The sequence below is a fragment of the Manis pentadactyla genome, chromosome 14 (assembly GCF_030020395.1).
Source record: "Manis pentadactyla isolate mManPen7 chromosome 14, mManPen7.hap1, whole genome shotgun sequence".
NCBI classification, from domain to species: domain Eukaryota; kingdom Metazoa; phylum Chordata; class Mammalia; order Pholidota; family Manidae; genus Manis; species Manis pentadactyla.
In genome coordinates this window covers 31,409,755-31,422,286 of record NC_080032.1, presented here as the reverse complement: position 1 = coordinate 31,422,286, position 12,532 = coordinate 31,409,755, and the positions used below count along the sequence as shown (strand labels likewise).

Genomic DNA, 12,532 nt, shown 5'->3' with positions numbered 1-12,532 from the left:
CCCTGGGTGGGGTGGCCCAGTCCCCATGTGGCCCTCTGAGGGTGGGGTGGCTCGTCCCTGCAGCCTCCCGGGCTGGGCAGGGCCCACACCCAAGTTGTGTTTCTCCTCAGGGCTCCCTCACGGATCACCTCAAGGGGAACATCATCACGTGGAACGAGCTGTGTCATGTGGCAGAGACAATGTCAAGAGGCCTCTCGTACCTCCATGAGGACGTGCCCTGGTGCCGTGGCGAAGGCCATAAGCCGTCTATTGCCCACAGGTACTGGGGTCAGCAATGCCCTCCCTGTGCTGGGCCAGGCGCTGCAGGGTTGGAGGGTGAGAGCAGGCCCGGTACAGGGCCATCCCAATTTCATAAGTGTGCTTAGCTGCGCTTAGCTTAGCTGCTTTCCGGGTGTGTGTTGGGCTGAGCCCTCAGCCTTGGCACCTGGCCGTCCCCTACCTTCCCCGCGCCCTGGGTTCTGCAGGGCCGGCAGGCCAGTTTTCTGGTGCCCTCCAGTGGCCACACAAGGAAGTGCTGGCCCTGTTTGGGTTGGAGAGCCCTGGTTCAGCAGTTCTTGAACTTTTTGATCAGGATTCCTTTGTACTCTTAGAAAGGACTTCTGTATGTGTCACGTCTGTTGAGATTTGCGGCATCAGCCCACACATGTTCCATTAACTATCAGAGTGATGACATTTTGAGTAGTGTGTTGATGACTTGTGAGCTCAACTATATGAAATTGTCACTTTTATAGGTCAAAAGTAGTTGAATGTTGACTCTGCTGTGTGGTTCAGCCTAACAGTAATGCATAGTAAGTGTGCCTGGGTGGTTCTAAGCATTTGTGCCTATTAATCCCCTAGTTTAATCGACACAGCAAGGCAGAGCCAGGCTGAGGAGGAGGAGGCCCCAAGGAGCTCTGCTAGTGAGAGGAGGGGCTGAGTGCACAGGCCAGCACCCCTCGGGCCTGCACAGAAACCTGGGAACATTCTTTTAGACTTCTGTTCTCATGCACATCCAAACATTAAAAATTCTTCCCAGAAAATTTGCATCCCAGGCTGCTGTGTCTGCCTCAGCCCTCTAGGAATGCAGGCCTGGCCTTTGACCCTGTAGAGCCTGGGGTGGGATCAGCCCGGCCCCTGAGCGGGTGCTGCATTGCCGGCTTTGGCGGAGTATTGCAGGGCTTCTCACACCACTGTGTGTGTGGGGTGTGCTAAAGCTGCCTCCTTGTGCAGTTCCTGGATCCCCACTCTGGTGTAGACCCTGCTCCCAGATAGGGTGGGACAGGCTGGTCTGGGGTCTCTGGGGGCTGTAGGCACAGGCTCCAGCATCTGGGAGCCAAGGTGGGAAGGCAGGAGCAGGGCAGCCTGGACCATGATGTTTGGCTTCATTTCTGGGATGTCTTGTCTCCACAGGGACTTCAAAAGCAAGAATGTATTGCTGAAGAATGACCTCACAGCCGTGCTGGCTGACTTTGGTCTGGCTGTCCGGTTTGAGCCAGGGAAGCCCCCGGGGGACACGCACGGGCAGGTAATGCACCTCATGGGGTGCAAGGGGGCTGGCACGGGGTAGACACTGCCTTCTCTGGTTTGCTCTGCATCCCAGTGGTGCTCAGCTGGCATGGCACAAGGTGAGGGTCACCGTGTGAGCTCAGAGCTGTCTGATGTCTCCAGGAACAATGTGATCCCGTTACCCCCAGGGAAGCAGGACTCAGAGGGCAGCGAAGCATCCCAGGCCAGGTGACCCGATGCTCGCCCTTGGGGTTCTGGCCATTGGTCCTTGCAGTCTGTCTCTCTCTCTTCCTTTTTCAGTTGTAATTGTTAAACAAGGGCACACAGAGTGGTATACTAAGAGTCCAACCTCAAACATAGAAAAAGTAAGCGAAAGTTAATCCTAAGCAAATCATCCTAAAAACAGTTGCTGTTACTATTTTTAGGCATTCTCCCCCTTTTAGTTTTGGTCTTAATCTTAATCAAATATACAGGCGTGTAGTCCATTGTGGTGTTGATGAGGTAGCAGACAGCAGTTCCACCGACAGATGACTGTCTCCAGTGTGTGGTGTTTTTAAAATTACCACTGAGGGTCACTTTGCCCCGCGGCCTCCCATGACCTTCCCGTGAGTAGGCAAATCAAGGATTGCCAGTATTGTCAGTGGTTTGCTCAGCATCCCAGGCCTGCTGTCCTGGTTTTGTCTGGTGCACAGGATGTAGCTCCTGTGTCCAGCTATGAGTATGTTTGCACATAGTTGGTGACCTTGACCCTCCTGTCCTGGCTTAGGTGGGCACGCGGCGGTACATGGCCCCTGAGGTGCTTGAGGGAGCCATCAACTTCCAGAGGGATGCCTTCCTGCGCATTGACATGTACGCCATGGGGCTAGTGCTGTGGGAGCTCGTGTCCCGCTGCGGGGCTGCAGATGGTGAGTGGGCAGGGTCCCAAGCTCCTGGGGGTGGGATGGGAGCGGCTGTGGATGGGGAGCAGGCAGGTGAAACCCCAGATCCTAGGGGGAGGGATGTGGAGTGGCCCAAATGGTGAGTGGGCAGGGGCCCAAGCTCCTGGGGTGAGATAGGGAGTGGGCAGGGGCCCCCAAGATCCTGGAGGTGGGATGGAAGTGGCTCAGGTGGTGAGTGGGTTGGGACCTGAGCTCCTGGGGTGGGGGTAGGATGGGGACCAATGGGCCTTGGACAGCCCGCCTGGCTCTCACTCCCAGGACCTGTGGATGAGTACATGCTGCCCTTTGAGGAAGAGATAGGCCAGCACCCATCACTGGAAGAGCTGCAGGAGGTGGTTGTGCACAAGAAGATGCGACCTGCCATTAAGGACCACTGGCTGAAGCACCCGGTGAGGGGTCTGGGTGGCAGGTGACTTCACGAGCCCTTCCATGGGTAGCAGGAACCTGAGATCAAGGGAGTGTGGGGCAGAGAGCTTGCCTCAGGCCATAGGACAGCCCCCTCCTTCCCAGCCTGGTCAGCGGCCTTTTAGTGCATTGCCTCCCTCCTACCAGGGAAGTGTCTGGGGAGGCTTTGGGGTGCAGCCCTGGGGATGGCCCCATCAGGGCCCGGTTGCCCCTGTGTGCAGTGAGTTGCATCCCACCCCCAGGTCGCCCCAGTTTCTCCACTTGTGCAGTGGAGCCCACTAGCCCTGGGCCTGAAACCTCTGGGTTTGAATCGGAGATCTGCCAATCAATGGCTGAGTGACTTCTGGCAAACTGCTTTATTTCTCTGAGCCTTTTTCCTCTTCAACGTGCTAATAGATTTAATGAGTTAAATGCAAATTTCTTGGCAAATTTCTACAGGACACCCATCATGTAGATGCTTAATCTGGATTAACTCTGATGAAATACTGTCTATTCTCTTCCTTCATCATTTTCTGGGCATGGGCTGAGCCGTGTGGTATCTGGGCTGGGCTTTTTCAATCTGGGGTTACCGTGCAGAAGACCCCAGCCCCTAACTTTTCGTCTCCTGGAAGGACGTGTGCCTTTAGCTCCACTGAGCCCCTCCCCTTGCCCATCCCAGGGTGAATTCAGAACAAGCACAGCCGTGTGTCCCCCCCGGGGCTAGCACTCCACCATAACCTACCAGCAGGGGTCAACCTGTTGAGGCCGAGTTCCGCTGCCATGCTGCTTCCTGGACCCCAGGGCTGCACGTAGAAGGCTGTGGTGTGGGCAGATGCCTGCTCCCCCTGCCGCAGACTTTCTCAGTCTCCCCGGGCCGCGGTCCAATTCCCTGATGCAGGGCCCAAGGTCCAAGAGGTCCTGGTAGGGCCTGGTGCTGAATAGCCCAGAGCACTCCTGGAGGTGGGCACTTGGCCTTCCCAGCTCCACACAGTTGGGTCAGCAAAGTGTCATGCTACCTTCCACAGGCTCTAGGGAGGGGTCCAGGGGGGTTTGGGGGGTGGGGTAGGATGGCCCCTCCTCTGGTCTCCCCAGGACAGCACCGCTGCACTTCGGGCCCTTACCTGATTGGAGCTTGACGTGAGATTCTGTTGGGGGGTCGCTGCTCCAAGGCAGACAGCTCTGTGTGCCCAGGGCGCACCTGGGTTTCTCCCTACCTCCCTTCATAGCTGAGGCCGGGGCTGCTGGGGAGGCTGGTGGCCGCGTGCTGGTGACCGCTGGGAAGAAAGGCCCTAGTCCCTGCATTCCTCCATACCCCTGCTCCTTGGCTTGCTGTTGGGGGCAGGACTCGCAGGCTTTGCCTGATCCTCAGGGACGTGATCAGGTTTGCTGTCCCCGTGCTCACTGTCACTGGGGGCACTACAAGGGTGTCCTTCTCCTCCCCTCCACTGTTGTGCAGGGCCTGGCCCAGCTCTGTGTGACCATTGAGGAGTGCTGGGACCACGATGCGGAGGCTCGGCTGTCTGCGGGCTGCGTGGAGGAGCGGGTGTCCCTGATCAGGAGGTCAGTCAACGGCACTACCTCGGACTGTCTTGTCTCCCTGGTGACCTCAGTCACCAACGTGGACCTGCCTCCTAAAGAGTCGAGCATCTAAGCCCAAGACTGGAGCAGATCTCCAGACCCAGCGGATCTGCAGAGGAAAGGAAAAGTTGTGCTTTTTTTTTTGGGATCCCGTAACATCAACAAACACATAAAATGCAGCTGCTGCTACTTTACCTTGACTTTTTATTATTATTATAATTATTATAATTATTATTATTAATATTATTTTTGGATTGGGTCAGTCTTTACCAGCACATTGCTCTACTGTATGGAAACAGCAGCCCGTCAGCAGGCGCTGAGGTGCTGAGCTGGAATGCAGAACCAGCGCCGAGCTGAAGGGCCCCGGCCACCGCCTGGCCCTGCGGTCCGCTTTTCCCACTTTCTCTGTGTTTGTTGTCTCAAGGACACAAAGAAACCCATCTCCTGTCTTAGGAAACTTAATGCTGCAAACTCTGCCTAGAGGAGCCTTTGAAGACTGTTACACAAGGACACGCCTTCCTCAGGAGAGGATCCCCTCTGCCCTTGTCCCCCACTGTGTTTTCTCCCTTTGTGACAGTGAGCTTAAGAGACAGCAGATGTGTCTTTCACGGATTAGCGGTATTGTCCTGACCCAGCAGCGCTAGGATGCCGCTGGTTTGGACTCCGCAGTGGGAAGGGGAGGACCGGCTGGGCTGGGGTTTGGGACTGAGCTGCACTGGACTCGCACAGTCGGCATGACACCCTCCGCAGCGAGGCCACTTCTCAGGTAACCAGGAGTTGAGGGGAGAGGACGTGAGGAGGCTGAGCGTTACTGGCAACAGCGGCGTTTGGAGAAAGTCTGAGAGCAGATGTGGCTCTGACCCACCTGCAGGTCCTGGCCAGGTTTCCCACTAATGTGGGCTTGGGCACAAGGCAAAACATCTTTTCTGCCCTATTTTGAAGTTAGGTAAGGGTGGAGATCATCATGTGGTAGTGAGTACGTACATTCTCTGAAAGACATGATGCTATAAATATCTTTACGGAGGAAAAAGTTAAATGATTGCTTCCTCCTGGAGCAGTTCAGGGAGGTGCCCGCAGGGTGCCCTGCACAGCCTGGGAGGGGCCTTGCGGGGGCCTGCCATGGCCTGCCTCTGTGAAGACCCCGAGGGCCTGGCAGCGCTGGCTCTGCCCTGTGTGGTGACATTGTCCCTTTCTGTGGCTCGAGGACACAGCTTTCTCCAGACCCCGTGAAGAGGTGCATATTCTCAAACCCGTTTCTCTGTTATGCCATACTTGCTCTAGTCAGTCGGTGAATGTTCCTAATGCTGCTGTTTCAATATTTGAATTTTTTTTTTAATTTATGAAACATGCAAAATTTTTAAGACAAAACACACATACATCCACGTATACACACATGCTTTGCTACGTGGCTTCCGAGGTTTAAATTTTGAAAAGTAAAAGAATTAAAACTTCACGACCACAGACCACCTCAAACCAGAAATACCTCAGAATTTTTCTACTTGTGTAAGTTTTATTATATATTTTATTAGTTGTGTTGTCTTGTAGTAAGTATATTTTAGTGTAAGTTGGTTTTTATGATGGGAAAGTTTAAAAGAAATAGAGAAAAAGAAAAAACGGTTTGCATCTTCTAGGGAGTGCTGCCATCTTCGTTTGATTACGCCCCCCTGTAAATACCCATCATCAGCCGTGGGTCGGCCGTCGGTCCCAGGCTGGGCACTCATTGTCCTTGTTCGTGAAGGCTTTTCCTTCTGGTTTCTTCAGACCATTTTATTCAAAAACTGGATCTCTTAATCTTGAGGGCAAATTGACTTCGGTGAGAAGAGGCAAGGGACATCCCACCCTGAGCTCCTGGGAGATGTTCCCTCAGCTTGAGGGGTGTGTGCTCGTAATGACAAGTGACTCCACTTTAACTCGGTCAGACTGTGGTCCTTAGACCACATGAGGTAACTTTACCTGAGGCTTAACTTCGTGAGCAAATGAGCAGCATTGATAACCAGGGACCTGAGGTCCCATCTGCACTGCGACTGGGCAGCCTGGTGCATGTGGGGCAGGGTCCCTGGTCTCACAGGTGCCCGACCTCCCCGCGGGTGCTGCTCTGCCAGTTTGGGCACAGGCTGTGGCAGGAGGCATGTGTGCCCTGCTCTGGAAACTCAGTGGGTGCTGCATGGGTTGTGGTGTCAGCTGGCCAAGGTGGTTACAAGGACAGGTTTTGTTTCTGTGTTTTGGTAAGCTACATCGTCACTGTCTTTTTTTTGAAGTATTTTGTGCTGTGGTGTTTTTCTTCCCTCAGAATAATTTTTAACAGCAAAACAGGCCTTACAGCAGTTGCTTTTCTTCTCCATTTATTTCTTTGAGAAGCTTTAAAATATTTATTGAAAAGTGCCATATCTAATTTCTTTAGCTTTCTCCTCAGGCATTGCCGGGCATCTCTATTCTTCACCCTCAGAGGAAACGAACCGCTAGCGGACATAAGATGTAGCTAATTCAGGACAGGAACCATCAGGCCACGGATCCTACCCCATGTGGAACACTAACCCTCTGCCTCTCCGTGTGGTCTCACATTTCCTCTAGGTGATTTTTCTTTTGATTCTCGGGAAAACAGGTGTTGGCCCGGTTGTGGAGGGCTGAGCTGCGGCCCTGGGGTGGGCCTGCTGGTCAGGATGTGGCACAGACAGGGAAGGCCTTCCTGGCGGCCTGTGTGTCTTTTTTCTGTGTGGGCTCCACTCTGTTGGCCCTGGCTCAGCTGCTGTCGCATCCCTTTGGGGCCTGGGCACCAGAATGAAGTGCCAGGTGACGACACTGTGTGGTAAGGCCGGGAACAGGGGAGAGTTCAGCAGCTGCCGTTTCCCCCACGCTGTGGTGAAAATACACCCAGGCAGCACTGTGACTGCGGCTGATGGCTAGAAGGCAAGACTCTTCCCAAGGCATGCTGTGTGGCTGAGAGCCTGGGTGGGGCCGCCACCTCAGATGAAGGGTCGGTTTGCCATCATGTATTCTTAAGGGCCTGAACCTCTACAGCTCTGGTTTGTGTTCATTGGGTTTAGGACCTCTGTCTGTGCTCTTCTCCACAAAGAGCATCCACTTCTGGGGAGCTCAGATAACTTCCCCTTTGTCCCCCTGAGCTCTGTGGAAGCCTGGTGGGAATGAAGTCTGGCACCCTGTTCCATGCCCATGAAAAGAGGCTGCCCTGTGTGGGGTGGAAGGTGGCCAAGTGAGGGGACAGAAGCGTGGCCATAGACCCTTGCTCCTCTTTTCTAGTGCACTGCCATCCAGGCAGGCCCCTGGCTTGTGAAAGGCTTTGGGGGAGAAAGTGATCTGTCTGAAAACTCAGATCTGTTTAATCCCTGTGGGAAGACATCCTCAGCCACAGAAACCCAGGAATGAGCAGGAGAAGGAGGAAGCAAGCAGGGCAGAGGCCACTGTGTCGGTCCATACAGAGAACTCTCAGTGGTGGAGGGGCCAGGGAAGTTCTTGGCATAGTCATTGGAGCATCCTACAGCTGGCAGGGGCCGGGCTTTCTGCTGTGACCATTGGTCCTACCAGGAGTCCTTCTTTGGGTGAGTTACTCAAGGCGAGGCCTACAAATGGCCCATTCTTAGGGAAAGGGCTGCCTGGCTGTGAGGGGTCTGGTGCAGATCACCAGTCCCTGTTGTTCAGCCTGGCCTTCCTGTTCTGGCCTCTTGGTTCCCAGTGGGTGTCTAAAGGGATCAGTCCTGCCTGGGGAGGGCTTCCCCAGGTGCACCAGCTGCATCTGACCCAGGATTCAGCCTCTCTGGACTTGGGGGCATGTGTACAGAACAAGAAAGGACCTCTCCCAGCCTTGCACATCTTAGAGGCTCAAGCCCACCCCTGCCCTCCTTACGTACTCTTAGCCAAGGGAAGGGTCTCTCATCTCCAGGCCACTGTGATAGTTCTCCCACTGTCCCCAGGATCAGGCCAGCCTTGTTATGGTTTGTCACGTCAGGCTTTAGCCAGCACTCTTCTGCTCCCACCTTCTCTCTAGCTGGTACAGTCTTGCTCCCTGCTACCCTGGGTGCTTGGGCTGTGTGTGGTGTTTCCTGGGTGACAAGCCCGACTGTGTATGGTATGTCCACCATGTGTTGCGTGTGGCCCAGAAAGCCTGCCACGAGGGCAGGGAGGTGGAGGCGGCTGGCCCACCCAGGGTGAGAGGACTGGATGGCCCTTTGGCAGATAAAATTTCCCTTTCTTTCAATGCAATGTGAAGTTCCCAGCACCTGTTGGTTGTATAAGGATTTGATGTTTTTTAGTTACATAGTAAGCTTATGTGTGTAAGTTTTTAGACTTGGTACTAGAAGTCAACAGCCAGGCATTATTCCTGAGAAATTGACTCACTAGAAAAATATCTCCATTGGGAAGCATTTCCAGGAGTTAACTCAGTTTGATCCTCAGTCCCAGATATTGCAGTTGTTTGTTGAGTTCTTAATGGCTTATCTTTGGAGATACGGCCAGACCTGGTTCGAGAACTGATTCACATTTCAGGGGCTGTAAACTGCACCTTTCCAAGAACGCAGTGAATTTACTCTTTGACTCTCCTCATCCAGGGCGAGCAGCCAGGAAGGAAACAGGGCAAGATGGCTTTTCTCTGCATTTGGATGTCATGAATTCTCCTTGGTCGATGGATGTTTACAAAAGCTGAACTAATAAAATACTCAGCAGCTAATGTGTTCAGCTAGTAATGATGAGTTTAATTCTCTGTCAACAATTATGTTTTAGATAAAGAAGCAGGCCCAGTAATTCAGTGATGAACTGTTTATCTTCTCAGTCTTGACTTGTAAACATTTAATGAATTCAGGGTTATATGCATAGTTCTTTAAGATTCCTGGTAGTTGATTTGTAACCAGCAATCCACCTATGAATGTATCCCAAACCTTTAGAAGGTTTGGAAAAGTTTTTTAAGATAATGATTTAGTTTTGTAGCAAAAAAAATTGAAGTTTAAAATGCTCCCCTGAGAAACTAATTCCGTTTACTCTGCTGCATTTTAAAAACAGTTAGTGGGTCCAGGAGACTCATAAACTATCTTCACATAAAATTTCAAATTATCTAATGGGATATTTTGAATATTCCTATCTTATACCCATTTTGGGTATACTGTAAACTTTGGCTTGGACAAGATTTTGAATTTAAAAGATTTATCACCACTTAAATTTCTACCAAGCATTTACATTTTTGTGAGGATATCTTCCTATGATGAAACAGGACCTTTTGATTGTGGTACCACATACCCCCATGGTGCCAAGACCAGCGATACTGTATTTGCTCCTATGGCAGCTTGTAGAGATAATGCAAGTGGTTTTCCTCATGGATTAAAACTCATATTCCCTAAATGCCCATGTGTGGTGATGGGCCCTGTATTGCCCTTTCCTCCAGGAGTGTTTGGGGATTATCTGGGGCCTAGGCAATTCTGAGAACTATTACAAGCCAACTACAGGACACTAAGGAAATGGACACATGGGTCTGTGTGGATGTAGTGGACTCTACAAATGTGGGCTCTTCTGGACATCTACAGAAAAGTGTTACATTCATTTGCATGCAAAGTTTACATTTTTTGAGCTCACAGGATGAAAAATATGATCCATTAACCCAATGTTGGACAGGTAAGGTTTTCTGCAAATGGAGTTGTGTCTAAAGTCCTGGGAGTTTCTGCTGTTTGTTGGGCATGGGCTCATCCCCCGACTTTCGGGGTCATGTCTGCATCAGAATGTTGTTAGGTAGCACTGTAAATAAAAGAATAGGTTATATCATAGAGATACAACCCTTGAAATTTTACTTTAAAAGTTCTATAGCTCTACATATATATTTAGTTATATCACCTGACAGATTCTTCTGCATAGTGTGGAGATTTTTTTATACCACAGATTATTTTTATAAAGTCTAGTGAGTTTGAATAAGAATGATTTTGTAATCTGAGTAATGAGCTTTACCTTTCAAGATAAACATACACTGGAGGATAAGTGGTGTGGAGCTTTACTTAGCACTCACATGGCTTCTCGTGATACACTGGCAGATTGGAGTCCATTTATGGGTCTTGCATGGCCGAAACTCCACTTGTGGCTGGGGACAGTGATGCGTCCGCTCAGCTCCTTGGAGAGTGGGAGGAGCGGGGCCAGGGAGAGGCAAGAGGAGCCTGCATTTGTGCTTCCTCCTGGTATTTCTTTGGAATAAAGGGTTCTGAGGTTAAAATTTAGTTCATACGTTCCTGCATTAGGATGTAGTAGCGTGAGGGTATTTGGGGGAACAGAACTTGCTTGGGGGCACAGATCGGGGCATGTTGGGACTAGAATCAGATTCAGGCTACAGACATGTGACATGAGGATTTGGTGATTTGAATAATTACCAAACTGAATTATCTAGGACCAAATTACCGAGTTTTCAGGACAGTTTCCAGTTGAGTAATTATTCGGCAAGGGAGAGGGTGGCCTGTGAGCACAGTGACGGGGCTGCTGGGCACACTCTGTCCCGTTTGGTTGGGGCTGTTGGGGGTGGGCTTGTGGCTTCAGTCTAGGAGTCAACCAGGAGCCCATTGAGAGAGCTCAGAGCCCAGGGCCAGCAGGTGCCTTTGAACTGTCTGTACAGTTTTTCCTGCTCTTCCTGCAAAGGTCAGCATCTCTGCCACGGATGGAGGGTGGTCTTCATGTCAGCCCTGTTACTTTGGGGAAGAAGTGAATGGTCTCTTGGGAGAACTTTGTGGATGGGGACAGGGGAAGGAATAATGAGGCTGATTGTATCTGTAGTTGCCAGTCCTGAGTCCCTGTGGAAGGCTGTCCCCCAGGCCCCGCCTACTGAGTCCGGGGCTGCTGTGCTCAGGTGCACGGCCTGGGGCTGTTTCCTCAAGAGAATCCCTAAGGTGTCATTTAAAACCAGCTGTGATTTTTATTCAGTCTGGCCTCAAGTTTTACACTTCACCCCTGTTGCTCTTGGAACCCACTGCGTTTCAGCAGATCCAGTAGCACCCCTGGAGCTGACCCATCGTTCCTCTCCCTGCTCCCCATAAAGGGACATTTCTCTACTCTCCAGCCACGTGTCTTGGAATGTAATTCTGTTGTGCCTTTGTTTTTGTCACCTGCCTACCCCCAAAAGCAACTGCTGTAAGCTTTTTTCTCCTGTCTTTTCTAGCCCAACCCCCTCCTTTCCCTTTTCCCAGCTGTTAATTTCTGGATGCAGTTTTGTGCTCCAGGTATTTAAAGAACCAGTTACCTCAGACCTCATGTGAACAGTGCCACCATCTGGGTCCTCTTGATCCTGCAGGTTTGTAACATACACATGCAGGCACCCTGCCAAGTATGGGCACTTACTGTTTTAAAGTAAAAACTCTTCCCAAAGACTGAAAGGGGCTTCTGGCAAGCTCTTCATGGCACTGTGGTAGGATGGGTCTAGCGTGTCATCGAATGGTGCTTCCTGTGTTCTTTGAATTCTGCCATTTTCAGTATTCTCATGTCTGGATAGGCAAAATAATTCAATTGGTTGGTTTTGCACACAAACTAGTTCCAAAGATGAGCTCTTTGTAACACATTTCCAGTCGCTAAAGCTCAAATGTAGAACATTCCTTTAAATGGCAGAGTTAAAACCCCACCGTCCACCATAGTGCACTTGGGAAGATGTCTGTAGCATATGTTGCTGTGAAATTAGGCCTTGTGAGACATGGCTGTTTGTCATTTTGATGTATTTTAAATAAATATATATATATTTTTTAAAGAGCCTTTTTTACCAGTTCAAAAAGTTTAATTAACCAGCAGTCACCACATCTGAATTTTGTCTCTGGGGCGTAGATGGCAGGCCATGATAAAAAGTGACAACTCAGCCAGACGAGCAGCACGGGCCCCCTGCCTGGCTGTCCTGCTGACCGTGGGACCCTAAGGTCAGTGTGTTCCCAGTGGGTCAAGGCTCAGCCCTCACTGTTTGGTCTCTGCCCTGTTCAGTGGACTGTTGACTTCAGTCCTGCAAGTGTGTTAGCCCAAGTGGGGTTTTCTCAGAGCACTGCCATAAGGTAAGTGTATGTTTAGCCAAATAATTTCTCCATAAGGGAAAAATAGGCTCATCCAAATTTTACCAGCAATGACAGAGATGAGAGTTGGAAGATTAGGCAGCCTCTGGGTTTTGATTTGGAAAGTGTTCAGGTCATTGTTGA

At 51.0% G+C, this 12,532-nt stretch overlaps 1 protein-coding gene across 3 annotated transcripts in view; it reads left to right on the top strand.

Moving 5' to 3' along the window:
- ACVR2B (activin A receptor type 2B) overlaps positions 1-12,101 on the top strand; it is a 39,043-nt gene extending 26,942 nt beyond the window's left edge. For all 3 annotated transcript variants that reach the window (XM_036921651.2, XM_036921650.2, XM_036921649.2), the window contains exons 7-11: positions 111-259; positions 1,390-1,504; positions 2,252-2,390; positions 2,682-2,812; positions 4,264-12,101. In XM_036921651.2, the coding sequence (XP_036777546.1) occupies positions 111-259; positions 1,390-1,504; positions 2,252-2,390; positions 2,682-2,812; positions 4,264-4,458 (729 nt within the window). In that variant the 3' untranslated portion in view covers positions 4,459-12,101. The remainder of the gene's footprint in view (positions 1-110; positions 260-1,389; positions 1,505-2,251; positions 2,391-2,681; positions 2,813-4,263) is intronic.
- The last annotated feature ends 431 nt before the right edge of the window (positions 12,102-12,532 follow it).